Source organism: Cherax quadricarinatus, chromosome 22, assembly GCF_038502225.1.
Source record: "Cherax quadricarinatus isolate ZL_2023a chromosome 22, ASM3850222v1, whole genome shotgun sequence".
Lineage (NCBI taxonomy): Eukaryota > Metazoa > Arthropoda > Malacostraca > Decapoda > Parastacidae > Cherax > Cherax quadricarinatus.
In genome coordinates, this window is record NC_091313.1 from 34,870,165 (window position 1) to 34,897,699 (window position 27,535).

Below are 27,535 nucleotides of genomic sequence, written 5' to 3' on the forward strand. Positions count from 1 at the left end.
TAATGAGGCTCAGATTAGGGTGTGTAGGGAAGAGAGAAATATTTTCCAGTAAAAGTAGGCCTTAGACAGGAATGTGTAATGTCACCATAGTTGTTTAACATATTTATAGATGGGATTATAAAAGAAGTAAATACTGGGTGTTAGGGCGAGGGGTGGGATTAAATTATGGGGAATCAAATACAAAATGGGAGTTGACAGTTACTTTCTGCTGATGATATTGTGCTTTTGGGAGATTCTAAAGAGAAGTTGCAAAGGTTAGTGGACGAGTTTGGGAGGGTGTGTGAAGAAAGTTGAAAGTGAACACAGTTAAAAGGAAGGTGATGAGGGTGTCAAATGAGTAAGGTTAAATAAAATTGGATATCACAGTGGAGGGAGTATGGAAGGAGTGAACGTTTTTAGATATTTGGGAACAGATTCATCAGCGGATGAGATTATGAAGGAAGAAGTTAACCAAAGAATTGATGAAGGAAAAAATCTGAGTGGTGCACTGAAGTATCTGTGGAGACAAAGAACATATCCACAGGGGCAAAGAAGGGAATGCATGAGAGTATAGCAGTACCAACACTCTTATGTAGGTGTGAAGCATGGGTTGTAAATGCTGCAGCAAGGAGGAGGCAGCAGGCAGTGAAGATGTCATGCCTAAGGGCAATGTGTGGTGTAAATATTATGCAGAGAATTCATAGTGTGGAAATTTAGAGGTCTGGAGTTACTGTATTAAAAGTATTATTAAGAGGGCTGAAGAGGTGTTATTGAGGTGGTTTACCTGGAGATCACTGTCTTGCCAGAAGGGTGCTTTACACTACAGTTTTTAAACTGCAACATTAACACCCCTCCTTCAGAGTGCAGGCACTGTACTTCCCATCTCCAGGACTCAAGTCCGGCCTGCCGGTTTCCCTGAACCCCTTCATAAATGTTACTTTACTCACACTCCAACAGCACGTCAAGTATTAAAAACCATTTGTCTCCATTCACTCCTATCAAACATGCTCACGCATGCTTGGACTTCCAGCGGGCATGCGTGAGTGTGTTTGATAGGAGTGAATGGAGACAAATGGTTTTTAATACTTGACATGCTGTTGGAGTGTGAGCAAAGTAACATTTATGAAGGGGTTCAGGGAAACCGGCAGGCCGGACTTGAGTCCTGGAGATGGGAAGTACAGTGCCTGCACTCTGAAGGAGGGGTGTTAATGTTGCAGTTTAAAACTGTAGTGTAAAGCACCCCTCTGGCAAGACAGTGATGGAGTGAATGATGGTGAAAGTTTTTCTTTTTCGGGCCACCCTGCCTTGGTGGGAATCGGCCAGTGTGATAATAAATAATAAACCTGGAGTGGGTTTCGGGGGTAAACACCCCTGCAGCTTGGTCTGAGACCAGGCCTCGCAGTGGATCAGGGGCTGATCAATCAGGCTATTACTGCTGGCCGCACGCAAACTGACGTACAAACCATAGCCCAGCTGGTCAGGTACTGACATTAGGTGCCTGTCCAGTGCCTTTTTGAAGACAGCTAGAGGTCTACTGGTAATCCCCCTTATGTATGTTGGAAGGCAGATGAACAGTCTTGGGCCCCTGACACTTATTGTATTGTCTCTCAGTGTATGTGTGGCATCCCCCACTTTTTATTGGAGGAATGTTGCATCTCCTCTGAGTCTTTTGCTTTCACAGGGAGTAATTTTCATGTGCAGTTTGGTACTAATCTCTCTAGGATTTTCCAAGTGTATATTATCATGTATATCTCTCACCTGCATTTCAGGGAATACAAATTAAGGGACTTCAACCATTCCCAGTCATTTAGAGAGGATGGAGCAAAATAGGTTGACTTGGATGGTATATAAATCTGTAGTGGAGGGGAAGGGGTCATACTAGGAAAGTATGGAGGGAGGGGGGTAAAAGAGGTTTAGTATGTAAGGGTCTTGAACATGCAGCAAGCATGTGTGAGCATGTTAGATAGGAGTGAATAGAGACGAATGGTTTTTGGGACTTGACGAGATGTTGGAGTGTGAGCTGGGTAATATTTTGTGAAAGGAATCAGAGAAACTGGTTAGCCGGACTTGAGTCCTGGAAGGGGAAAGTACAATGCCTGCATTTTAAAGGAGATATTGGGATACTGGCTGTTTGGAGTGACATCTAAACTGTTGTATCTGCACACCTCTGCAAAAACAGTAATTATGTGTGAATGATGGGTCACCCTGCCTCAGTGGGAGATGGTCGACATGTTGAAAATAAAAAAAAGTTCTTCACCCAAAAGAAATGTGTGTTGTATCAGAGGTTTTATTTTTAGTCTTTTAAACATACTGAAACAGGACATAAATTTTCGTTTATATGAGTTCTCATGTGTTGTGTTAGATATGATTTTTTTTTATATTTTTTTAGACATCTTGAACACTGGTGTTGTCTATCATCAGAATGAAGACTCATGTGTTGCATCAAGTATGATTTTTCTTTAAAGTCCTTGAGACATACTGCACACTGATATGGGTTCTCTCCTGAATGCATTTTCTTGTGGTGTACAAGAGATGATCTCTGTGTAAAATCTTTAAGGCATACTGAGCAATGATATGGTTTCTCTCCCGTATGAACTCGCATGTGTTTAACTAGAGCTGTTTTTTCAGAAAGATCTTTCAGACACACTGAACACTGGTATGGTTTCTCACCGGAATGAACTCTCATATGTCGTACTAGATTCGACTTATCAGCAAAGTCTTTTAAACATTCTGAACACTGGTATGGTTTTTCTCCTGTATGAATTCTTAGGTGTTTTTTTAGAGATGATTTATTTGGAAAGCCTTTTACACACTCAGAACACTGAAAAGGTTTCTCTCCTGTGTGAATTCTCATGTGTTTTATAAAGGTTGATCTATGTCGAAAGTCTTTAAGACACTCTGAACAATGAAATGGTTTCTCACCAGAATGAATTATCATGTGTTGTATAAGAGATGATTTAACTTTGAAGCGTTTTAGACAAAATGTGCACTTGTATGGCTCATCTGTTGTATGAATACCCTTGTGTGTGTTTAGAGATGATACATATTTAAAGACTTTAAGACACACTGAACACTCGTATGGTTTCTCACCAGTATGACTTTTCACATGTCTCACTAGAGCTGATTTGTGTGCAAAGGTTCGTAGACATTCTGAACACTTGTATGGTTTCTCCCCAGAGTGAATTATCATGTGTTTTATTAGATTTGATTTAACTGGGAAAACTTTTAGACAAACTGAACACTCATGTGGTTTCTCTCCTGAATGAACTTTCATGTTAGTTTTGCATTAGAATACTGTATTACAGATGAATGATTATTTTAAAAAGCGAACACTAATAAGTCATTTATATATACGTAAATTGTTTATTTAGAATATTTGTAGACGAGATTTTTTTGATACCCTGCAAATGGGGTGCATTAATATACAGTGTTACTTAAGTTTAAACTTAACGTGAGAATGAACTGTCAAGTGGAGTTCTACAAGCCTATATATTATTCAGAGGTACTTCAGTGCTATTTAAAGTTAAAATAATAAAATAATCAAATCATGAACTTTATCATTTTCAAATGCAGTAGTTTTATTTCACTTTTAAAAAGACAGTACACAGCTTTATAATAAGTACACTTAGAACATGTGGGATTAGTTGATGAATTTTAATAAAGAGAGCATAAATACTGAAAGACTTGATTAAGAAAATATTAATAGATAATTTGCTTAAGTTCAAGAAGTTAAGTCCGGCATCTGATTCAAAACAATGTGTACAGATAATTATTTGAAGAAGAAACAGTAATTTCTGACACGGCAGCTTGAGACTTTTTATGTTCCAACTTTATGAAAAAAATTTTTGGTGAATTACCTCTTTAAAACATTCAATTACATTTCATATTAATTCTACATAATAACTGAAACATAATTATGCAACATGCAATTTAGGTTTGAAATAATAATAAAATTTAATTGCTTAACATGTTAGAAATTATTATTATTATTTTTACTGTTATTTTTAACATTTAAAAAAAATCACTAAATCCACATGTGCAATACTAATTTATTTCAATAAATGGAGGAATGTTGCGTCAACAAGGTGTTCTGGCAGTACATGTAGTAGTCAGGATCTTGTGGTGAGCTTCAAGACACCTAAAGTCAGTTCCTGATCAGCCGGGCTGTGGCTCGTACGTTGGTTTGCGTGCAGCCAGCAGCAACAGCCTGGTTGATCAGGGGCTGATCCACCAGGAGGCCTGGTCACAGACCGGGCCGCGGGGGCATTGACCCCCGAAACTCTCTCCAGGTAAACTCCAGGTAAACAATGTATTACTGGCAGTGTATCTGCATAACTTCTGTTACTTGAATGATTCTCACTGAACTGGGTGTTGACTCCACAAGTCTTGGTCGCAGGAGGAACTGAAAAAAGTAAATAAATAAAAGATTAAGAAGGCGTCAATTATAAATAAAACAAGTTATTCAAAACACCTGAAAACACTTATCAAGAAAATAGAGAAAATTTCAGAAAATGTGATTTTGATGTCTCTTGGTTTATCAACAATTTCTCAACACATCAGAAAATATAAATGAATCACTAAGTGGGAGCAGTTATTTTTGACATGAAAAAAAAAATGAGTAAGAAAAGCAACATCCATGAGGGAAGTGATAGCTACCATAAACATTTACAGTTGACCAATGATTAACCCGTAAACGGTCCAAGCAGATCTACGTTCACATGCGTAGTGCTCCAAAAGTAGATCTACGTTTTTTTTACACATTTTCAAATATGTATAACAAAAAAAAAAGTAGATCAAAGTTTTTTACACGTTTTCAAATGTACGAAAAAAAAAAAGATCTACTTTTTTACATACTTTCAAATGTTGAAAAAGCGTATATATACGTTTGGACCGTTTACGAGTTAAGATGGTAGTTATGTTCTTGAAAATGGTAGGTAATAAAAAAAATTGTCTAAAACAAATTGAAAAAACATATGGGATAATAGGGCTATGTTCATTAAACCCCCAAAACAGTAAGCAACATTCTGTTAGGTATCAAAATTAAAAAAAAAATAAATAGTGTAATTGTAGTTGGTTGTCGTGATGTATTATGTTTAAAAATGTACTTCTGTTTATCAATCTGCATTCAATAAATCCACATATAGTTAGATGACACTGACTGATAACAAAGTCAAAACAAAAGGTTACAGCATTTGACGAGTCCTGGAGATGGGAAGTGCAGTAGGGCCCTGCTTTATGGCGTTTCACCTTATGGCGATTGCAAATTATGACCAAAACTCTTTACAGGTCTCCCTCCACATTCGCGAGGGTTAGGAGATCAAGAACCTCACGAATGTTTGGTGCACAAATATATTGTAGGGAAATATAATAATAGTATTTACTTAGCCTAACAATACTGTTTTCTTAATGTACTGAACCATAAACAATAATAAAACACATGAAAACATTGTAAAATATTGTACTAGTGCCAGCCGTTTGGTAAAGAAGGTGAAAAAGACTATAAAATTCAAGAAAGAACTCACAGCAGAGTACCAAAGTGAAGGAGGAAGAGAGAGGAGAGAATGTACCTTCTTCAGTGATTCTACGATATGTACGATACTAAAGCAGCACGAGTCGATACAGGCTATAGCACCAGCCAGTGATAAAGTGTAGCATTAAGGGAAGCAGGGCACATATACGGCACGCGGAGCAATAAAAAGAATCAAGAAAATACGAAAATTGAGTCATTCTTACAAAAAAAAAAAAAATAGCTGAACTTTCTGGCAACACTCTGGTATAATTATCATCATTATATGATATTTCTACAAGGAATTATAGTAATTTATAACATGCATGGTGACAGCGCTATGCATAGCATGCGCGTTGATATGGCATTTTTTCCATGTTTTTTATCAATTTCTTATATCTTTACATACCGACATAATGAGATTAGTCACGAGGGAGCATTCACCAAATTCAACTTCAATAACAAGAACATAAAGTGGGACCAAGTAAACCAAGTCCTAACCGATATAAGCTGGGAAGATAGACTAAGCAACACAGACCCCAACATATGCCTAGAACAGATAAACTCGGTGGCACTCGAAGTATGCTCAAGGCTTATTCCTATAAGAAAAAGGAGGAGTAGATGTAAAATAGAAAGAGACAGGCGCTCCCTTTACAGGCGACGAAAAAGAATAACAGAGCGGCTAAAGGAGGCCAATATATCTGAAATGCGTAGGGAGTCACTGGTCAGAGAAATAGCAAACATCGAACTTAAGCTAAAGGAATTTTATAGGAGTCAGGAATCGCGGGAAGAACTAAAAGCCATAAATGAAATCGAAAGAAACCCAAAGTATTTCTTTTCCTATGCCAAATCAAAGTCGAGAACAACGCCCAGTACTGGGCCCCTACTTAAACAAGATGGGTCCTACACAGATGACAGCAAGGAAATGAGTGAGCTACTCAAGTCCCAATATGACTCAGTTTTTAGCAAGCCACTAACCAGACTGAGAGTCGAAGATCAAAATGAATTTTTTATGAGAGAGCCACAGAATTTGGTTAACACAAGCCTATCTGATGTTATACTGACGCCAAATGACTTCGAACAGGCGATAAATGACATGCCCATGCGCCCTGCCTCAGGGCCAGACTCATGGAACTCCATGTTCATCAAGAACTGCAAGAAGCCCCTATCACGAGCATGGACACAGGGGTCATCCCACAGTTACTAAAAACAACAGACATAGCCCCACTCCACAAAGGGGGCAGTAAAGCAATAGCAAAGAATTACAGACCAATAGCACTAACATCCCATATCATAAAAATCTTTGAAAGGGTCCTAAGAAGCAAGATCACCACCCCTCTAGAAACCCATCAATTACACAACCCAGGGCAACATGAGTTTAGAACAGGTTGCTCCTGTCTGTCTTAACTACTGGATCACTACGACAAGGTCATAGATGCACTAGAAGACAAAAAGAATGCATATGTAATATATACAGACTTTGCAAAAGGCTTCGACAAGTGTGACCATGGCGTAATAGTGCACAAAATGCATGCTAAAGGAATAACAGGAAAAGTTGGTAGATGGATCTATAATTTCCTCACAAACAGAACACAAAGAGTAGTAGTCATCAGAGTAAAGTCCGAGGCAGCTACGGTGAAAAGCTCTGTTCCACAAGGCACAGTACTCTCTCCCATCTTGTTTCTCATCCTCATACCCGACATAGACAAGGATGTCAGCCAAAGCACCGTGTCTTCCTCTGCAGATGACACCCGAATCTGCATGACAGTGTCTTCCATTGCAGACACTGCAAGGCTCCAGGCGGACATCAACCAAATCTTTCAATGGGCTGCAGAAAACAATATGAAGTTCAATGATGAGAAATTTCAATTACTCAGATATGGTAAACACGAGGAAATTAAAACTTCATCAGAGTACAAAACAAATTCTGGCCACGAAATAGAGCGAAAAACCAACGTCAAAGACCTGGGAGTGATCATGTCGGAGGATCTCACCTTCAAGGACCATAACATTGTATCAATCGCAGCTGCTAGAAAAATGACAGGATGGATAATGAGAACCTTCAAAACTAGGGATGCCAAGCCCATGATGACACTCTTCATGTCGCTTGTTCTATCTAGGCTGGAATATTGCTGCACACTAACAGCACCTTTCAAGGCAGGTGAAATTGCTGACCTAGAAAATGTACAGAGAACCTTCACAGCGCGCATAACGGAGATAAAACACCTCAATTACTGGGAGCGCTTGAAATTCCTGAACCTGTATTCCCTGGAATGCAGGCGGGAGAGATACATGATTATATACACCTGGAAAATCCTAGAGGGACTAGTACCGAACTTGCACACGAAAATCACTCACAACGAAAGCGAAAGACTTGGCAGACGATGCAACATCCCCCCAATGAAAAGCAGGGGTGTCACTAGCACGTTAAGAGACAATACAATAAGTGTCAGGGGCCTGAGACTGTTCAGCTGCCTCCCAGCATACATAAGGGGGCTTACCAATAGACCCCTGGCAGTCTTCAAGCTGGCACTGGACAAGCACCTAAAGTCAGTACCTGACCAGCCGGGCTGTGGTTCGTACATTGGATTGCGTGCAGCCAGCAGTAACAGCCTGGTTGATCAGGCTCTAATCCACCAGGAGGCCTGGTCACAGACCGGGCCGTGGGGGCGTTGACCCCCGGGAACTCTCTCCAGGTAAACTCCAGGTATGAGATCATGGTGGAGTGGGCGGAGCTAATATTGTCTTTGAACCAATCAGGAACATCCCCTGGGAATAAGTGATGAACATGGTGGACACACAAAATGTTCTATACTCACGCTAATATCAATTATAAGGCTTATTTATCTATCACAATTGATCTAATATGACATAAGGCTATATAATAATAGCATAGAAACATAAAAAGTACACCAGAACAAATAATATATAGCATAATATGATACCTGAGAGGAAAGAAACTTTATGGACCAAAGCCATCTCAAGGCCATGTACCCAGTGTCTAGTCACTAATAATGAGAAAAAATGGAGGTTGACAATGGCTAACTGTAATAAACACTCAATGTACTGTTTGCAAAGACATAAAATAAATAAATAAATAAATATATAAAATCCACAATAATAATAACTTTTCCATCTCTTCCATTATTGGTGGCCTTTGTTTAGTTAGAAAAGTTACTCCTTTTGCAACATTAGCATCTTTGATTTGTTCTTTCTTTGCCAGGATGGATGTAATTGTTGATTTATTCTTGCTGTACATCCTGGCAAGTTCCACCACCCTCATGCCACTCTCAAACTTTTCTATCACTTCACTCTTAACCCTTTGAGGGTCGACAGGCCCTCTCAGAAACTCGTTCTCAGGTTCGGCCAAATTTCAAAAAAAAAAAAATGATTTTTTCTTATGAAAAAAATAGTTTTTTTTTCTAAACATTATAGGCTAAACAAAAAATTTTTACCGTCAATACTTACCGAGATATGGAGGCGTGAGGTTTGCCAAAATTGAACAACATCTGGTAACATCGCCGACTGCCATCACCCGGTATTTTTCTATTTACTTTTTTATGTACTATTTTCAATTATTTTTCAATTTTTCTTTGTCTGAGTAACTTTTATGGCCTCTGAGACCAACATGATCAGTATTTTGTAAGTTATTTCTTTTTCAATACTACACAATAAGGGCGTAAACACTGTTGTCATTATTTTGTTTATAGAAAATATTTACACAAACAAACGATATGAAATGTTGTTTATTACTATATTTTATATACACATATACAGTCACAGGGAATGTTTCTAGAAGTTATGCAGCCTGTGGAACTCTTTGAAACATGGTGTCATGCACAGTGGTGTTTTACACTCCTCACACATAAAATGAGTGTCTCTGCGTTGTTGTGGGTGTTTTTTTGTATGTGCACAGACGTAACACCTCTTCTGAGCCTTTTTCTTGAAAGCAGTAGCAGGCAGTTTTACCAGGAAGTGATCACCATGCTTCAGACGAGCAGGTAGTTGTTGATAATTTGGTGGGCGGTCAATTGCAGGTGTTGTTCCTTGGTACTTGAATACTATTTGTCTGATGTCAGACAAACAGAATTCGCCATACTGTGGTTTATTTCTGGTCCTCATCTTATACATATTATAAGCATTGAGCATGGAAATGTCCAGAAGATGGAAAAAGAGTTTGATGTACCACTTATAACTCTTGCGAACACAATCAGCAAACCCAATCTGCATGTCACATTTGTCCACTGAATGCATGTTGAAGGTGTAATCAATCAAGCTGCAGGTTTTAGAATGGGTTCATTGCTCTCTCTATGCTGCCTGCCACTGTCTGCCATTTCATTAGGGTGAACTGATGACAACAGTGTGACATCTCGTTTGTCATGCCACCGAAATGCCATGATGTCATTGGCAGCAAACGCCTGCACCTCACCTCTACGAGTGCCAGCGTCAAACCTGGGCATATGTTTCCGATTTGCACGCACTGTGCCACACACATCTGTCATGTTCACTCGCTAAAAATCACTGAGTGAGGGGCTTGTGTACCAGTTATCTTTATATAATATATGCCCCTTACCAAGGTATGGTTCTATCATTGTTCTAACCACATCACCTGAGATGCCCAATAACTTCCTGGTATTTTGCAATGTATAACTTCCAGTGTACACAATAATATCCAATACCAGACCACTGTAACAATCACAAAGCACAAACAACTTTATACCAAAGCATTTCCTCTTGCTTGGTATGTACTGCTTGAAAGAAAGTCTTCCTTTGAACAGAATCAAAGACTCGTCAATTACAAGCTTCCTGAAGGGATAAAAATGTGTACTGAATTTCTCTTTCAGATACACAAACACATTCCTAATCTTATATAACCTGTCATTTCTGTCAGGTCTGGTTTTGTCTGAGAAGTGAAGCATACGTAACATTAGCACAAATCGATTCACTGGCATTATATCACTGAAACCTGGGGTTGCAATCAGGCGGTCTGTTGACCAGTATGATTTCACTCCAGCCCGTGGCTAACGCGACGGGCTGGAGTTTTGAGACTCTATGACCGCGGGTTCAATCCCGGCCGGGGGTATGGTATGATTTCACTTTGTGCTTATACACATGTGGCATAAGCATTATTGTGGCAAAGAAAAGATACATCTCAGCCACAGTTGCCTCCTTCCAATGGTGTAGACATGATTTTGGTGAAAGTAATGTGTTTGCCATGGTGTACTCGTAGTATGTGTTGCTTTCCATGACAATACTTTCCATCAGTGGTTCGTCAAAGAATAACTTGAAACATTCCAGTTCAGTGGCATTGTTCCCAAGTGTACAGATGGCCATATTCCACTTTGGCTGTCATCAAACTGGTGGGCATTTGGAACAAAATTGACAGCTTCCTGCCAATCCCAGGTGCGGTCTGCTGGTGGGTACTGGACAATGACAGGTGGTTGTGGAGGTTGTGGTTGTGGAGGTTGTGGTTGTGGAGGCTGGTGTGGTGGGTGGGTGGGGGATGGTGGCCTTTGTTGTAGATCAGCTGAGGCAGCAGCGTGGGTGGCAGCGTGGGTGGCAGCATGGCCTACTGCTGGTGCCTCACCGCCAGCACCACTACCACCACGCACATTTTCCATCCCAACTGCAACAGTATCATCGTCATTTTCACTGTCTGTTCCTGTTGTACAGCCACGGGATGTACTCCGAGATGCACTCCTTCCCCTTGGAATAGCATATGGCACACTACCAGAGAGCATATATCGTCGTATATACTGATGCTTCACTGGGGAATATTGCACTTCACTATCACTACTGGAACTAGTTTGAAGAGCTTGTAGTTCATATTCGCTATCACTATCATCACACATGCTCTTATCTGAGTCTGGGATTTGGGAAAATAGAAGTTTCCTCTTGGATTCTGGTACAACTGAACGTGAACAAGACGGCCCAGCACCAGAGGTGGAAGGCTAAGGGTCGTCTGGGTTTTCCTCACTATTACCGATATTATGGTCATTAGTTTCGGTCAAAACCTCACCAAAACCTTGAAACTCATCTTCACTGGCACTTCCATCTGTATTAGAACTGTCACTGGGGAGCAAAAGTGTCCCAATTCGCCGAGGAGTGAGGAGCTTCTTACCGCGAGGCATGGTGGACATTGTTTACTAAGATGGCGTTCCCACAATGCACCAATGGGTCCCAGATTTTTTTTCTACCACGCACACCGACCCATTCTCTCACATCTAGGCCTACCAGCCTTTTCCCGCGAGATTTGACAGTGCTAGAATTTATGCGTACTAGTACATCAAAAACCCCTGCGCATAAGTCGTACTAGTAACGCCGAAACCCTCAAAGGGTTAAATTCCATGGCGTTCTCACTTTCTTTACCACAAGAACTTTCTTTGGAGCCATGGTTACTTATTTCAGAGTTGCACTGCAAAAACAACACAAACTACAATAGGAAATAAGCAAAATGTTTGGATGTATGAGCAGAAGCTTCCTCAGCCACCAAGAGACACAGCCAAACTGACGCGCAAGCGGCCCCAGCCGGCGGATGGACGCGTCCCAAACCGGCCGATCACTGAATTAACGGCCAATAACCAGGCGCCAAAAAAACGGCTGATCACTGAGTTGGCCGATAACAGAACCGGGCGATAACTGGGGGTCCACTATACATGTATTTATTAATTACTTTGTACAAATCTAATCAGTTCAACCTTTGGATGTTGTTAATAACACTCTTGATATGGTAACATGCTTGCAGTAGCCAATAACAACAGCCTGCATTATGTTTTCTTCCCCTGAAAGTGTTGCTGCAACACTCGAGGTATGCCTTGAGCATACCTCAAGTGCCTTCCCTATACAGGTGAAGGCACAGAATAACAGAGCGGCTAAAAGACGCCAATATATCTGTAATATGTAGGGAAGCACTGGTCAGAGAAATAGCAAGGAATAATTTTCTTGTTACCCCCAGTAATATTATAATGTACACATTTTCTCTGATGTTGGACTAGAGAAAATGTCATTCTTGCCATCACTCCTACAAGTCACCTGGCTACCATATCTCATATTTATGTTAATTTATTCTACTGTGGGGTGTATTTATCATGTTTAAATGTTACATAGCGTGTTTATTATATAATCTAGAATGAATATCATAGATTGATTAATGGAAATGTCTACATTAATGTAATATACAACATTTAATGCGAGATTAGTATTATTATGGAGTCAAGAGTAGAGAGACTCTTAGTGATTTTAATGTTTACCTGCACACCAGCAAAGTGTGTAAATATATTTAGGTATAGATACACATAAGTATAATTATCAGAGTACATATAAAATATGCAATAACTTTAAAACACTTGAAATTTTGGAAAGTTTCCAGACATAATAAAGAGATGTGCTCATGGAGAATGTAAACAAACCACTTGAAATTTTGGAAAGTTTCCAGACATAATAAAGAGATGTGCTCACGGAGAATTTAAACAAACCGGGTGGGGTGCACCATATTAGAAAGACAGGGGAGCCGTATACAGGTCTCCCTCCACATTCACGAGTTCCACTTTCGTGGGCTTCGAACATTCGTGAATGTCCAACCGCCCAATCATATTTAAAATATGTCATTATATATGTTAGGAATTGTGGCGGTGGCAGAGTTTGTTTGGAGATAAGGCAAGATAGTCCTTCAATATGACACTAATATCAATTCTACAACTTATTTATCTATCACAGTTCATCTAATATGATATAATAAACAATATTAATAACATAGAAACATGATATATACTCTAGAATGAATAAAATATGTCATTAAGTATGTCAAGAGTGTTGCACTGTTTTTGTTGGGTGTATAAGGGCCACTGAGAGCGTAAGGCTTACATAGTGGTGGTGGACCCGGCAGCAGCGGCGTTAGAGATGGTGGTGTTGTCAGTTTCCCTATATAACTCCAACAACATTGGAAGAGTTAGGTTCATGCTGTCCTTTTTCTATCGATTAATCGCTTAACTTGCTACACTGTTAACGCTATACTTTATCGCTGGCTGCCGCTATAGCCTTTATAGACTTCTGCTACTTTGGGGTCGACTTTTTTATTTGTCAACCAATTACATTCAACTGTGGTGTACTAATAGAAGCTTATATCAATCATGATTTGATGAAGTGCCAGAAAGATTGGCTGAAAAGCAAATGAAAAAAAAAAAAAATTACGAAAAATTACATTTGGCAGGGCCAAAGTGGTACTTGGAAAAGTAGTTTTGACACTTGTTGCTGATAGAACACTTCTAATTCCATCCTCCCTCGGTCCTAAGTTTGTAATAAACCTTATCTTCATTTAAAAAAAAAAATATAGTTTCTAAGTTTCATGACATTAAGGAAGATATCGGCCTTGTTTACCCACACAAATCTGAAAATATTTGGGATATGTCAAAAATCAGACTGAGAGCTTGTAGAGCAATCATTCTTCTATGTTTGTTGTGAAAATCAGGTCAATTCGTTCATAAATATTGGCTCTAAAGCCCCAAATAGATAAATAACTTACTTCCGAGATATAGGTTGATACGTTCAGCTACGCAGGTACGCAGGGAAATATTTTTTCCCCTAAAAAAATTGTGTGTGATGTGGAAAGCTAATTATAAGGCATGGGTCACAAGGTAAATTTTCAAAGAGTGGGTTAATGATGTGTTTGGCCCAAGTGTGAAAAAATACCTCCTGGAAAAAAAAATTGCCACTCAAGTGCCTCCTGGTACTGGACAATGCTCCTGCACATCCACTAGACTTGGAAGACCAAGTGTTTAAGGACTTCAGTTATATAAAAGTGAAATTCTTGCCTCCTAACACCACTCCTCTCCTCCAGCCCACTGACCAGCAGGTCATTTCTAACTTCAAAAAACTACACAAAAGCAGTTTCAAAAGTGCTTTGAAGTGACCTCGGACACTCAGTTGACCCTAAGAGAGTTCTGGAGGAATCACTTCACTATCCTCCACTGCATAAGCCTTATAGGTAAGGCTTGGGAGAGAGTGACTTCCAGGACTTTGAACTCTGGTTGGAGAAAACTGTGGTCAGATTGTGTCCAAGAGAGGGATTTTGAAGAGTTTGAGGCTGACCCTGACCCTGCCGACCCTGTGGACTCTACTGTGGCACTGGGGAAGTCCCTAGGGTTGAAGGTGAGTGGCGAGGATGTGGAAGAGCTGGTGGAGGATTACAGGGAAGAGCTAACCACTGAAGAAGAGCTGCAAGAGCTTCAACTTGAATAGCAACAGACTGCAGCTGAGGAACTTGCTTCAGAGGAGGAGGAAGAGGTAGTGAAGGAGGTGCCTTCTTCATTGATTAAGAACATTTATGCAAAGTGGAATGATGTGCAAAGTTTTGTTGAGAAGTACCACCCTGACAAAGCTGAAACAAGCCATATCTGCAACATGTTTAGTGACAAAACCTTGTCCCACTCCAGGGAAATCTTAAAGAGATGCCAGAAACAGAGCACTCTGGACAGTTATTTTATGAGACAGGGGTCTAGTGACTCTCAAGCTGGTCCTAGAGGCATTAAAAGACAAAGAAGGGAAGTAACCTCAGAGAAGGCTTTTCTACCTAAAGTCTTTAACCCTTTCAGGGTCCGTACCGTAGATCTACGGCTTTATGTTGAGGGTCCAAACCATAGATCTATGCCATAAGCTCAGCTCACTCTGATAAGCTGTGAGCGGTAAATTTGGGCCTAGATATGAGAGAATACATCTACGTAGTATGTGTGCACTACATAAAACAAATCCTGCAGCATGCAGTGCATAATGAGAGAAAGAAAACTGAGACCATAATTTTTTATTGAAACAGCAACTTTGCAGTGTTTTTTCATATGTTTTTTATAGTTATATTTGCGATTTCTTGGTGTCATTTGATAGAACGGAAGATACGTTACAGAAATAGAGATGATTTTTGATTGGTGTTAGTACTGAAAATGGCTTGAAACTGAGCTCAAATTAGCAGAAATGTTAAATTTTTGCCGATGTTTAAGAGTAAATAAATGACCTCACACGTCTAATACACGCCAGCTGGTGGGTCTAATATATGTTCACAAATGTGCTGATATTATTTATACAATTATTACAATATTGCATGACCGTAAATCTTCTATTTTTTGGTTTGAATAAAAATTCATTATGCGAATTAAAAATCAAAATGGAATTCATTTGTAAAGCCTGAAAACATAACTAATGAACAGAGGAAATGTTAGTTTAGTGCCAGGAATGCCTGCATTGTTTATTCTAGACCCTATTTTGAAACTGGAATATTTTGAACTTTGCGTTAAATTGGCCAGATTACCAATTTCCAATCACTTTATTTTGTAGATGAAACAGTTGAGTTGGCAATTTCTCATGCTCAATCGATAGACTAGAAGTAATACTAGTGAAACAGCTAAGAATTTGGTCGACTGGAATAAGGTAATTGGCCTAAAATGGGAGTCAAAGTCGGCAAAATCGCCGATGCGTAAGTATTACTGACATTAAAATTCGCGAGACCAAGATACAGGCAGACGGTAGCCCGCATCCCCTCACTAAAAAAAAACCCACACCAGGGGATAAAAAAAAAGAGCGTGAAAAGGGGTTACCACAAATAACATCCTAACCTAAATAAAATATTATACTCTAGATAAAGAGTCTGCCAACATATTTTCTTTGCCGGCAATATATTTAATGGAAATATTGTAGGGCTGCAGCCTTAGCATCCAGCGCATAAGCCTTGTGTTGTGGTTCTTCATGGCTTGGAGATATACTAGAGGATTGTGATCACTGTAGACTGTGACCACCTGCGATGTCTGGCCCACATAAACATCGAAATGCTCCAAAGCCAGTACCAGCGCGAGGGCTTCTTTTTCAATGGTAGAGTAAGCCCTCTGATGTGGCTGGAACTTGGCTGAAAAGTATGCTACAGGCTGCAACTCCTTGTTCCCGATTTGTAATAGTACTGCCCCAACCCCACACTCACAAGCATCAACCTGTAATGAAAAAGGTTTGGAGAAGTCTGGAGACAAGAGAATGGGTGCAGTACACAATAATCTTTTTGCTTTATTAAAAGCAGTGTTACAGTCTGTGGTCCAATTAAAGGGAACTTTGTGACTGGTAAGAGAGGTAAGAGGGGCTACAATATCTGAGAAATTCTTACAGAATCTTCTGTAAAATCCTATCATGCCTAGGAAACGTTGAAGAGATTTCCTATCATGAGGAACTGGATAATCTTTAATAGAAAGAACTTTAGCAAGTTTAGGTGCAACTTTACCACTACCTACTTCATGGCCTAGAAAAGTGACAGTGGCCTGGCCAAAGGAAGATTTAGATAAATTAACTGTTAAATGGGAACTCTTAAAGGTCTCAAAAAGAGCCTTAAGTCTAAGTAGGTGTTGATCCCAAGTATCAGACACCACAACAATATCATCTAGGTACGCTGCCGTGCCTTCAAGTCCTTTAATAGCCTGATAGATAAGTTTCTGGAATGAAGAGGGGGAATTTTTCATTCCGAAGGAGGTAACTGTGTATTGATAATGACCTCCTGGAATTACGAAGGCAGAGATTTCCTTCGCCTTATCTGTCAAAGGTACCTGATAGTAGCCTTTAAGGAGACCTAACTTGGACACAAAAGTAGCTTTACCCACAAAGTCAATTACGTCATCCAGACGAGGAAGAGGGTAAGCATCTGTAATTGTGACCTCGTTCACTTTACGGTAGTCTGTACACATACGAAACCCTCCATCAGCCTTCTTCACAAGGATGCACGGTGAAGCCCATGGACTAGATGACTCCTCCACTAAACCATGCTTTAACAAAAATTCTACTTCCTGCTGAAGTAGCCTTTGCTTTTCAGGATTAGCTCTGTAGGGGGAGAGTTTAATTGGTTTAGAGTTTCCCACATCTACATCATGATAACCTAACGTACATTTTTTCGGCACATCCGAAAAAATATTAGGATATGACTGTACAAGCTCCGTTAAATTTGTTGCTCGCATTCCAGATAATCCCTCCATTAAAGGGCTAGGATCCTTGAGGAGGACAGAATTTGAAAGTTTAATATTAATTTCAGAGATAGAGTGCAAAGAGTCAGAGTCGTCCTCAGAGGTAGAGGACAGAGTCATTACTGGGACTTTATCTGGTGTATGGAAGTACTTTAATTGATTAATGTGGTAAGTTTTAGTTTTTGAGGTCTTATCAATGGGAGCTACCACATAATTTACATCAGATAATCTACTTACAATCTGCATAGGTCCCGTAAATCTAGCTTTCAAGGTGTGGCCAGGTATAGGTTCCTGCACCAACACCTTGTCTCCTGGATGGAAGGAGCGGAATTGTGCACTTCTGTCATACCTCTGTTTCATCTTACTTTGAGCTGTCTTTAGGTTAGCCTTGGCTAACTGACGTGCCACCTGCAACCTTGAAGACGGGTTGTAAAGTGTTGAGCTAACGTCTTCTCCCATCCATCCTTCTTTGAGCACCCGAAGAGGACCTCGTACATTGTGCCCAAAGATCAGCTCAAACGGACTATACCCTGTAGACTCTTGCACTGTCTCTCGTACTGAGAACAGCAACAAAGGTAGTGATTCATCCCAGTCTGTAGGAAAGTGCATGCAAAAAGTTCTCATCATTGTTTTTAATGTCTGATGGAATCTTTCCAAGGCGCCTTGGGACTGAGGATGATAGGCAGTGGATAAGTTGTGGATTATCCCTAACCTAGTTAATACTTCCCTAAATGCTTTGGCAGTAAAGTTAGTACCTTGATCACTTTGAATAGTTTTAGGAATGCCAAAACAAGAAATGAATTTTGTTAAAGCTTTGAGAATAGCTTTAGTATTAATACTACGCATGGGAATTGCTTCAGGGTATCTGGTTACTTTATCCATAATCGTAAATAAATACTGATTTCCAGACTTTGACCTAGGAAGTGGACCTACACAATCTATAATTAAATCTGCAAAAGGTTTTTACATCAGCAGGTATAGGTTGGAGAGGTGCAGGTTTAATGGAATGTCTAGGTTTCCCAACTTTCTGACATTCTCGGCAACACCTAATATGATTCTTCACATCTTTCTTTAATTTTGGCCAATAAAATTCTTTTGTGATTCTATACAAGGTTTTTGTAATTCCTAAGTGACCTCCTAATGACGTATTATGAGCTATATTTAATATTTGAGGTCTAAACTTTGTTGGAACTACTAACCTGTTAAACAATTGCTGGCCCTCTATCTCCTTACCAGTCTCAGTGCAGATCAAATAATCGTTTTTAACTTCATACTTGACCGGATGACCCAAAGAGGATTTACCCATGGCTGCCTGAAAAGCGAATTTTAAAGAAGGGTCCTTTCGTTGTTCCTCCTGGAAGGACAGTCCCTCGAGCATGGAAACAGAGACATCTGGCAATCCTGCAACCTGGGAATAGGAAGGCTTGATCGGGGTCTGTTCACTTGATTTACGAGGCTCCGGCCGGTGTGCCCCATAAAACAACGTGGCTATTCCGAGATCGGAGTCGTCCAAGGATAGGTCAACATTCTCTCCAGACAACCCTTGGGATGTTGCCCGAGTTATGGCCAACACCGGAGAAGAATTAATCATTATAGGTTCAGGACACGAACTAACAGTAGTAATGTTATTACCCAGTAATAACATGGCATCTTTCATGGGGAATCCTTTTGAGACACCTACAGTCAAGTACCCAGTGTAATATTTGCACTGTACATAAATTTTATGCAAAGGAACAGAATATATAGCTCCTCCAAATGCTTCCAATAAAACAGAGGAATTCAAAGAAGTATTCTCTGAAAGGGGTAATATTCCTTCTCTTACAAGTGAGCAATATGCTCCAGTATCTCTAAAGGTCTTTACATTAGTTGTTTCTGAGTTTTCCTGAAGGGAAATTAGACTCTTGCAATAATAAGGGGCCATACCTTTTTCTACTTCTCTAGGGGACATGTTACTAGGGATATTAGAGATTTTCCCAATGGGTTGGGGTTTATGGGGGCAGTTGGGATGGATGTGACCTACTTTGTTGCAGAGGAAGCAGACGACAGGCTTGCCCTTTACTCCCTGCTGACGTTGCAAATGGTGTCGTTCTGGCTGGTGTCTCTCTGGATACTGTTGTCGAGATGCACCATGAGTGGTTTGCCTCTCCGCAGGTGGACCATATGTTGAGAAGCGTGGCTCACCAGGTGACTTAGTTGGCTGACGTAGACGTTCTCCCTCCGGCTGGCACTTCATTCTCCAAGGTTGACGATCTCTGCTCATGCAAGACTGTTGAAAAGAGAGATGGGACCGCTCGGACAAGGAGTGGTTAGTTTCGAAGGTATCAGCCAACCTGGCTGCCTCCAATGCAGTGGTTAAGTCACGATCCTGCAGAAAGACTCGAACCTCTGGACCCACAGACTCCAGCAGGTTATCAATCAGAATAAGCTGTACCAGCTCCTCAAAGGTAGAGACACCACTTGCTTTATACCAGCTGGTAAAAGCTTTGGTTTGCTGTCTCACAAAGTCCACTAGGGATTGACCAAGCTGCCGCCTGCTTAATTTAAAAAGCTTGCGGTATTTGGCTGGGATACATGTATATGCTCCCAACACTGTGGTCTTCACTACTTGATAATCAGAAAATTCAGCGTCATTTAATACTGACGTAAATTCCTGTGCCTTACCCAATAATGCTGTATGAACGAACGATGCCCAATGCTGTTCTGGCCACCTCAAGGCTCGAGCCTGATTTTCAAAGCTTTCGAAAAATTGTACTGGTTCGGCCTCATTGAAGCAAGGAACAAGCTGTACTGCTTTTTGTAAACTAAAATCATTTACAGAATGCGAAAACTGCCTCCTTTCTCTTTCCCTATCAAATTCTTCCCTTGCGAATGCCCTCTGTTCCCTAGTTTGCTCAAGATTGATTTTTGCCAGCTCAAGTGCCAACGACGCTGATTCACCTTGAGACAACCCAGCTGCACTATATTGACCATTTTGCTCCATAGGTGTATCATCTTCCTCCTGCGAGAACATTGTAGTTTTTGCCCTAGCTCCTGTAGAGGGAGGAGTCTGATGTGCCATCTCTTCTTCTATGAGTTTGTTAGCAATCAGTGAACGCAGTTGCGCAGCTGCGAGAGTGCGTTTGTATTTTATGCCAATGGAACGAGCAATTTGCCAACAACGCTGTAGGGACAATTTAGGTAGGTTATGCAAAGTATATGCCGACACCAGACGTCTGACTCGTCTAGGTGGCATAAGTTATTCGCTATGCACAGTACGATTGCAGAATACCCCAATGTAACACGTTAATTTGCAGAACACGCTTAGCTATGCACAGTACGATTGCAGAATACGCATACAAGCAAAGCCGACTGCAAAATTCTCCACACCGAACAGGGTAGTAACAACTGACACGCAAAATTTGTAAAGCAATGCCAGACAGCTACACTGTTCTAGAAGATTGACCTTAGCGAAGCGAGCACACCGAACAGGCTAGTAGTGAGCTGTTGAACGATCACACAATAGCAAGGCTGACCATAAAGCAACTGACACGCAAATGTAAAGCAATGCCAGACAGCAAGCTGCACAATGTTCCTGCTACAAGCTTCACCCTAAGCTCAACCGTTTCTCTAAGTCTAGCTCCAGCTCTCGGACAGGCTACCCACATTACAACCCAGGATTCCAAATGGCCTGTTATCCCGGGTGTAATGGGAGCAAAATAAACACAGCAGAAAAAGTTTAGACTTATATTATCCTTCACCAATTTAGAACAGCAATATGTACACTATGTACAGTGATAAGTATAGTGCACTCCACGGTAAGCAAGACAGAAATAGAAGCCACAAGATAGCAGACCGTGCTTCAACCAGCTCTAGAATGGGAATGACAAGGGCAGACAGGAGAGCGGTACCCACATAACCTCTGCGATTGCCAAAACCATCTTCTTATTGGCTAGAACCTGGTCACTAGTTGAACGACAGGGCCCCATCATCAACTCTTAGCAACCTGGTTCGCTGGTTGGGGGAGATAGCCTGTAAATGAGGGTGTGTACATGCGCCGAATAAAGGTTACGTACTCTTTGCATGCCACAACATCTATGGTGTTTGTCACTTTCTTTACCACAAGGGTACCACTAGCAAGTTTTATTGCTCCCATTGTAGCTTATTTCGCAGTCCCACAAGCACTAAACACAATGAAATATTCGTAAAATGTTTGAATGAGAGCGTAGGTTAGTGTTCGCTCAAGCATCAACAAAACCAGACTGGCTCACAGCGCCTGTGTGGGGACACAGACAAAGCAGGCTGCTGGACAGGTCCGGTACCCGGCGGTTCGAAAATAGGAGCGGGTTCGATAATAGGGACAAAGTTGGTTTGAAAAAAGGGTTCTATTTTCGAAGAGTTCGATAAGTGATACATTCGAAATTTGAGGCTCCACTGTAAATAGTTATAAGCTATTTTAAAGTTGCTTGAAATGCTCTGCATATCCAGAGGCTTCTATGAAGTATGTCAGTAATATTTTCTGTACTATTCTTTATACAAATAAATGCTTATCAATAATTAAAATTAAAATATAAGTCTGCATGAATAACTCTGAAGCATGTCATATGAATGGATGTCACCCCACAGGGGCATGCAGTCATTTTAAAGTTTAAATAAAATATTACAAGGACCCCAATAGAAATAAATCCCTCTGTCTTTCTTGGGTTATCCTAGGTAATTTACACTATGTATGATAACTGTACTTATGTGTGTATTGCACTTATGTGTACTTGTACCTTAAAGATTCTCTATCTCAGCATGATATAATGTTTGTATAAGGCTGAATGACATTTACATATGCATGCAGAAAGCCCTTAATATGGTATTTCAGGAAAACTTAAGACTATCTTTAGATTAATAAGGCAATAACTAGGTGGCTGCAAAGATAAAATTAGGGGTTACAATGAATACAAGAGAATTGGATATCATATCAGTACATGCTACGTCGCTTTAATCGAGTTTAATTGTTTTACGAATGACAGGCTTGATTATGTTATAGGTAATGTGGATTCTTACATATTAACAATGTGGACACAATCAATGTTTTAATGGTTGTGAGGATTACAGATACCAAGAATAAGATTATACTGTTTTCCATATATTTGTGATAGTGAGAATACAGATATATAGTTTTCTCATATTTAGCTGGTGTTGGGATATGTCACGGAGAGAAGGTGTTATTCAATGATAGTTTTGAAGATGCTGGCTGACACAGTGGCTCTGCAGATTTCTGGCAGGGAGGTCCAGATTTGGACACCAAGTCTATCCACAAAATTTGAAGATAAATGCAGCTCAGTGCAGTAAAACAAACAATGACTTCTAACAAATCTAGGGCTCATTCATCAGAGAAAGATGGCTGTCCACTGACAGCTTTCAGGGTGTGCATGTCAGATTGCTATAAAAACTGACAATTGTATATGGCTTCATTGACCACCCATACATTAAGGAGTGATTGAAAACCCTAGAGAAAGATTTTGATGTGTCAAGCATCCAGTACATTGATAATTACGAGTTCATGAGATCAGCGGTCGGCCACCACCACCATCCTACACTACATCATCGTGACACTCCAGAGGCTTGAAGCTAACACTTTGAATGTCCTGTGTCTCTGTTGATAGCACACTCTATTGTCATACTGAGTGTCTGTGGTTCAATCCCCAGGACGGGTGGAAACATTGGTCGCATTTCCTTACACCTGCTGTCTCTGTTCACCTAGCAGTAGATATCTTGGTATTAGTTGACTATTGTGGGTCGCATCCTGGGGAGACAATTAAAGGACCCTAATGGAAACAAGACAGTCAGTATTGATGATACGCTGACTTTATTTGGATAATTCTGAGTGGCTAACCATCTAGGCTAAAAATCTGAATAAAGTCTTGTCAATAATATATATAAACGGAAGGCAAACTCCAAATTCTCAAATGGGCACAGGTGTTTCTATAGTTCTACCTAAAGTGCACTATTAGGCTAGCACTCAGTACATAAAGCCAGTGCTACAATGGTGAACATATCTTGTTCAAGAGAAGTTAACCTTAGCTCACATACTAAGGCATCCGGGTTCAAGCCCTGGGCGGGTGAAAATGGTGAGAATGTTTCCTTACACCTACTACAATGTTCATACAACAGAAAGTAGGTACCTGGGTATTTTCTTTCACCTGCTGCCCCTGTTCACCCAGCACTAAGTAGGTACTGTACCTGCTGCCCCTGTTCACCTGGCAGTAAGTAGGTACTATACATGCTGCTCCTGCTCACCCAGCAGTAAGTAGGTGCTGTGCATGCTGCCCCTGTTCACCCAGCACTAAGGTACTGTACCTGCTGCCCCTGTTCCAGCAGTAAGTAGGTACTGTACCTGCTGCCCCTGTTCACCCAGCACTAAGTAGGTACTGTACCTGCTGCCCCTGTTCACCCAGCACTAAGTAGGTACTGTACCTGCTGCCCCTGTTCACCCAGCACTAAGTAGGTACTGTACCTGCTGCCCCTGTTCACCTAGCAGTAAGTAGGTGCTGTACATGCTGCCCCTGTTCACCCAGCACTAAGTAGGTACTGTACCTGCTGCCCCTGTTCACCCAACGGTAAGTAGGTACTATACATGCTGCCCCTATTCACCCAGCAGTAAGTAGGTACTGTACCTGCTGCCCCTGTTCACCCAGCACTAAGTAGGTACTGTACCTGCTGCCCCTGTTCACCCAGCACTAAGTAGGTACTGTACCTGCTGCCCCTGTTCACCCAGCACTAAGTAGGTACTGTACCTGCTGCCCCTGTTCACCCAGCACTAAGTAGGTACTGTACCTGGGTGTTAACCTCCTTACACCTGCAGTCACTATCCACCTAGCAGTAAGCAGGTACCTGGGTGTTAGGCGACTGGTGTGGGTTACATCCTGGGTTTGAGGATAAAGAAATAAGCCAGTATCTTGGCTGGGTTATCATAACTAAGCCTCTGGGTTAACAATAATAATAACCTTGAAGACAAGATTCACCTGGTTATAACAACCCGTAACATTTTCCTGTTGTCTGGGAGTTACAGCAGATCATATGTAACAATAACGTCACAACATTGTTACTTAACTTCACTGTTTCCAAGATAAAGTAACAAGATCTTTATAGAGTCAAGCTAACCTGAGGTGTCGTTACTGCTGCTACACTGTTGTTGTGACGGAGGTAGCAACAGTAGTCACTCTGTTGTGACGGAGGAAGCAACAGTAGTCACTCTCACTGTTGTTGTGACGGAGGTAGCAACAGTAGTCACTCACTGTTGTGACGGAGGTAGCAACAGTAGTCACTCTCACTGTTGTGACGGAGGTAGCAACAGTAGTCACTTTCACTGTTGTTGTGACGGAGGTAGCAACAGTAGTCACTTTCACTGTTGTTGTGACGGAGGTAGCAACAGTAGTCACTTTCACTGTTGTTGTGACGGAGGTAGCAACAGTAGTCACTCTGTTGTGACGGAGGTAGCAACAGTAGTCTCACTGTTGTTGTGACGGAGGTAGCAACAGTAGTCATTCTGTTGTGACGGAGGTAGCAACAGTAGTCTCACTGTTGTTGTGACGGAGGTAGCATCAGTAGTCACTCTCACTGTTGTTGTGACGGAGGTAGCAACAGTAGTTAGTCTCACTTGTTGTGACGGAGGTAGCAGCAGTAGTCACTCTCACTGTTGTTGTGACGGAGGTAGCAACAGTAGTCACTTTCACTGTTGTTGTGACGGAGGTAGCAACAGTAGTCACTCTCACTGTTGTTGTGACGGAGGTAGCAACAGTAGTCACTCTCACTGTTGTTGTGACGGAGGTAGCAACAGTAGTCACTCTCACTTGTTGTGACGGAGGCAGCAACAGTAGTCACTCTCACTGTTGTTGTGACGGAGGTAGCAACAGTAGTCACTTTCACTGTTGTTGTGACGGAGGTAGCAACAGTAGTCTCACTGTTGTTGTGACGGAGGTAGCAACAGTACTCTCACTGTTGTTGTGACGGAGGCAGCAGCAGTAGTCACTCTCACTGTTGTTGTGACGGAGGTAGCAACAGTAGTCACTCACTGTTGTGACGGAGGTAGCAACAGTAGTCACTCTCACTGTTGTTCTGACGGAGGTAGCAACAGTAGTCACTCTCACTGTTGTTGTGACGGAGGTAGCAACAGTAGTTACTCTCACTGTTGTTGTGACGGAGGCAACAGTAGTTACTCTCACTGTTGTTGTGACGGAGGCAACAGTAGTTACTCTCACTGTTGTTGTGACGGAGGCAGCAGCACTCTCACTGTTGTTGTGACGGAGGCAGCAGCAGTCACCCTTACTGTTATTGTGACGGAGGCAACAGTAGTCACTCTCACTGTTGTTGTGACGGAGGCAACAGTAGTCACTCTCACTGTTGTGACGGAGGCAACAGTAGTCACTCACTGTTGTGACGGAGGCAACAGTAGTCACTCACTGTTGTGACGGAGGCAACAGTAGTCACTCTCACTGTTGTGACGGAGGCAACAGTAGTCACCCTCACTGTTGTTGTGATGGAGGCAGCAGTCACCCTCACTTTGTGACGGAAGAAGCAGCAGTCACCCTCACTGTTGCTGTGACAGAAGCAGCAGTCACCCTCACTGCTGCTGTGATGGCGGCAGCAACAGCAGTCATCCTCACTGTTGTTGTGACGGAGGCAGCAACAGCTGTCACCCTCACTGTTGTTGTGACGGAGGCAGCAGCAGCTGTCACCCTCACTGTTGTTGTGACGGAGGCAGCAGCAGCTGTCACCCTCACTGTTGTTGTGATGGAGGCAGCAGTCACCCTCACTTGTTGTGACGGAAGCAGCAGCAGCTGTCACCCTCACTGTTGTTGTGATGGAGGCAGCAGTCACCCTCACTTGTTGTGACGGAAGCAGCAGCAGTGTTCATCAATAACTGCAAGAAGCCCCTATCACCTATGGAGAGGGAGCATGGACACTGGGGTCATCCCACAGTTACTAAAAACAACAGACATAGCCCCACTCCACAAAGGGGGCAGTAAAGTAAGAGCAAAGAACTACAGACCGATAGCGCTAACATCACGTATCATAAAAATCTTTGAAATGGTCCTAAGAAGCAAGATCGCCACCCATCTAGATACCCATCAATTACACAACCCAGGGCAGCATGGGTTTAGAACAGGTCGCTCCTGCCTGTCTCAGCTAATGGATCACTACGACAAGGTCCTGGATGCACTAGAAGACAAAAAGAATGCAGATGTACTCAGACTTTGCAAAAGCCTTCGACAAGTGTGACCATGGCGTAATAGCGTACAAAATGCTTGCCAGAGGAATAACGGGAAAAGTTGGTAGATGGATCTGTAATTTCCTGACAAACAGAGCACAAAGAGTAGTAGTCAACAGAGTAAAGTCCGAGGCAGCTACGGTGAAAAGCTATGTTCTGCAAGGCACAGTACTCGCTCCCATCTTGTTCCTCATCCTCATATCAGACATAGACAGAGATATAAGCCACAGTGCCGTGTCTTCCTTTGCAGATGACACCCGAATCTGCATGACAGTATCTTCCATTGAAGACACTGTAAGGCTCCAGGCGGACATCAACCAAATCTTTCAGTGGGCTGCAGAAAACAATACGAAGTTCAACGATGAGAAATTTCAATTACTCCGATATGGTAAATGTGAGGAAATTAAAACTTCAGAGTATAAAGTAAATTCCAACCACACAATAGAGCGAAAAACTAACGTCAAAGATCTGGGAGTGATCATCTCGGAGGATCTCACCTTCAAGGACCATAACATTGTATCAATCGCATCTGCTAGAAAAATGACAGGATGGATAATGAGAACCTTCAAAACTAGGGATGCCAAGCCCATGATGACACTCTTCAGGTCGCTTGTTCTATCTAGGCTGGAATATTGCTGCACACTAACAGCATCTTTCAAGGCAGGTAAAATTGTTGAACTAGAAAATGTACAGAGAACCTTCACTGCGCGCATGACTGAAATAAAACACCTCAATTACTGGGAACGCTTGAAGTTCCTGAACCTGTACTCCCTGGAATGCAGGCGGGAGAGATACATGATTATATACACCTGGAAAATCCTAGAGGGACTA

General features: G+C 41.5%; 1 protein-coding gene across 4 annotated transcripts; it reads right to left on the bottom strand.

Annotated features, from left to right (window-relative positions):
• Positions 1 to 1,058: 1,058 nt before the first annotated feature.
• LOC138853078 (zinc finger protein 271-like) lies at positions 1,059 to 26,316 on the bottom strand. 4 transcript variants are annotated; one of them, XM_070087658.1, is made up of 2 exons: positions 24,598 to 26,316; positions 1,059 to 4,381 (listed from the first exon to the last, which is right to left on the bottom strand). In XM_070087658.1, the coding sequence occupies exon 2, from the start codon at positions 3,251 to 3,253 to the stop codon at positions 2,273 to 2,275; it is 981 nt and encodes a 326-aa protein (XP_069943759.1). In that variant the 5' UTR covers positions 3,254 to 4,381; positions 24,598 to 26,316; the 3' UTR covers positions 1,059 to 2,272. The 4 variants fall into 4 exon arrangements, with proteins under 4 accessions (XP_069943759.1, XP_069943761.1, XP_069943760.1 ...); XM_070087660.1 differs by lacking the exon at positions 24,598 to 26,316 and adding an exon at positions 24,459 to 24,592; XM_070087659.1 differs by lacking the exon at positions 24,598 to 26,316 and adding an exon at positions 24,271 to 24,425.
• Between the last annotated feature and the right edge of the window lie 1,219 nt (positions 26,317 to 27,535).

What these genes read in the sequence shown, in the direction of transcription:
- LOC138853078 (XM_070087658.1), bottom strand. Translation starts at nt 3,253, where the DNA reads ATGAAAGTTCATTCAGGAGAGAAACCACATGAGTGTTCAGTTTGTCTA.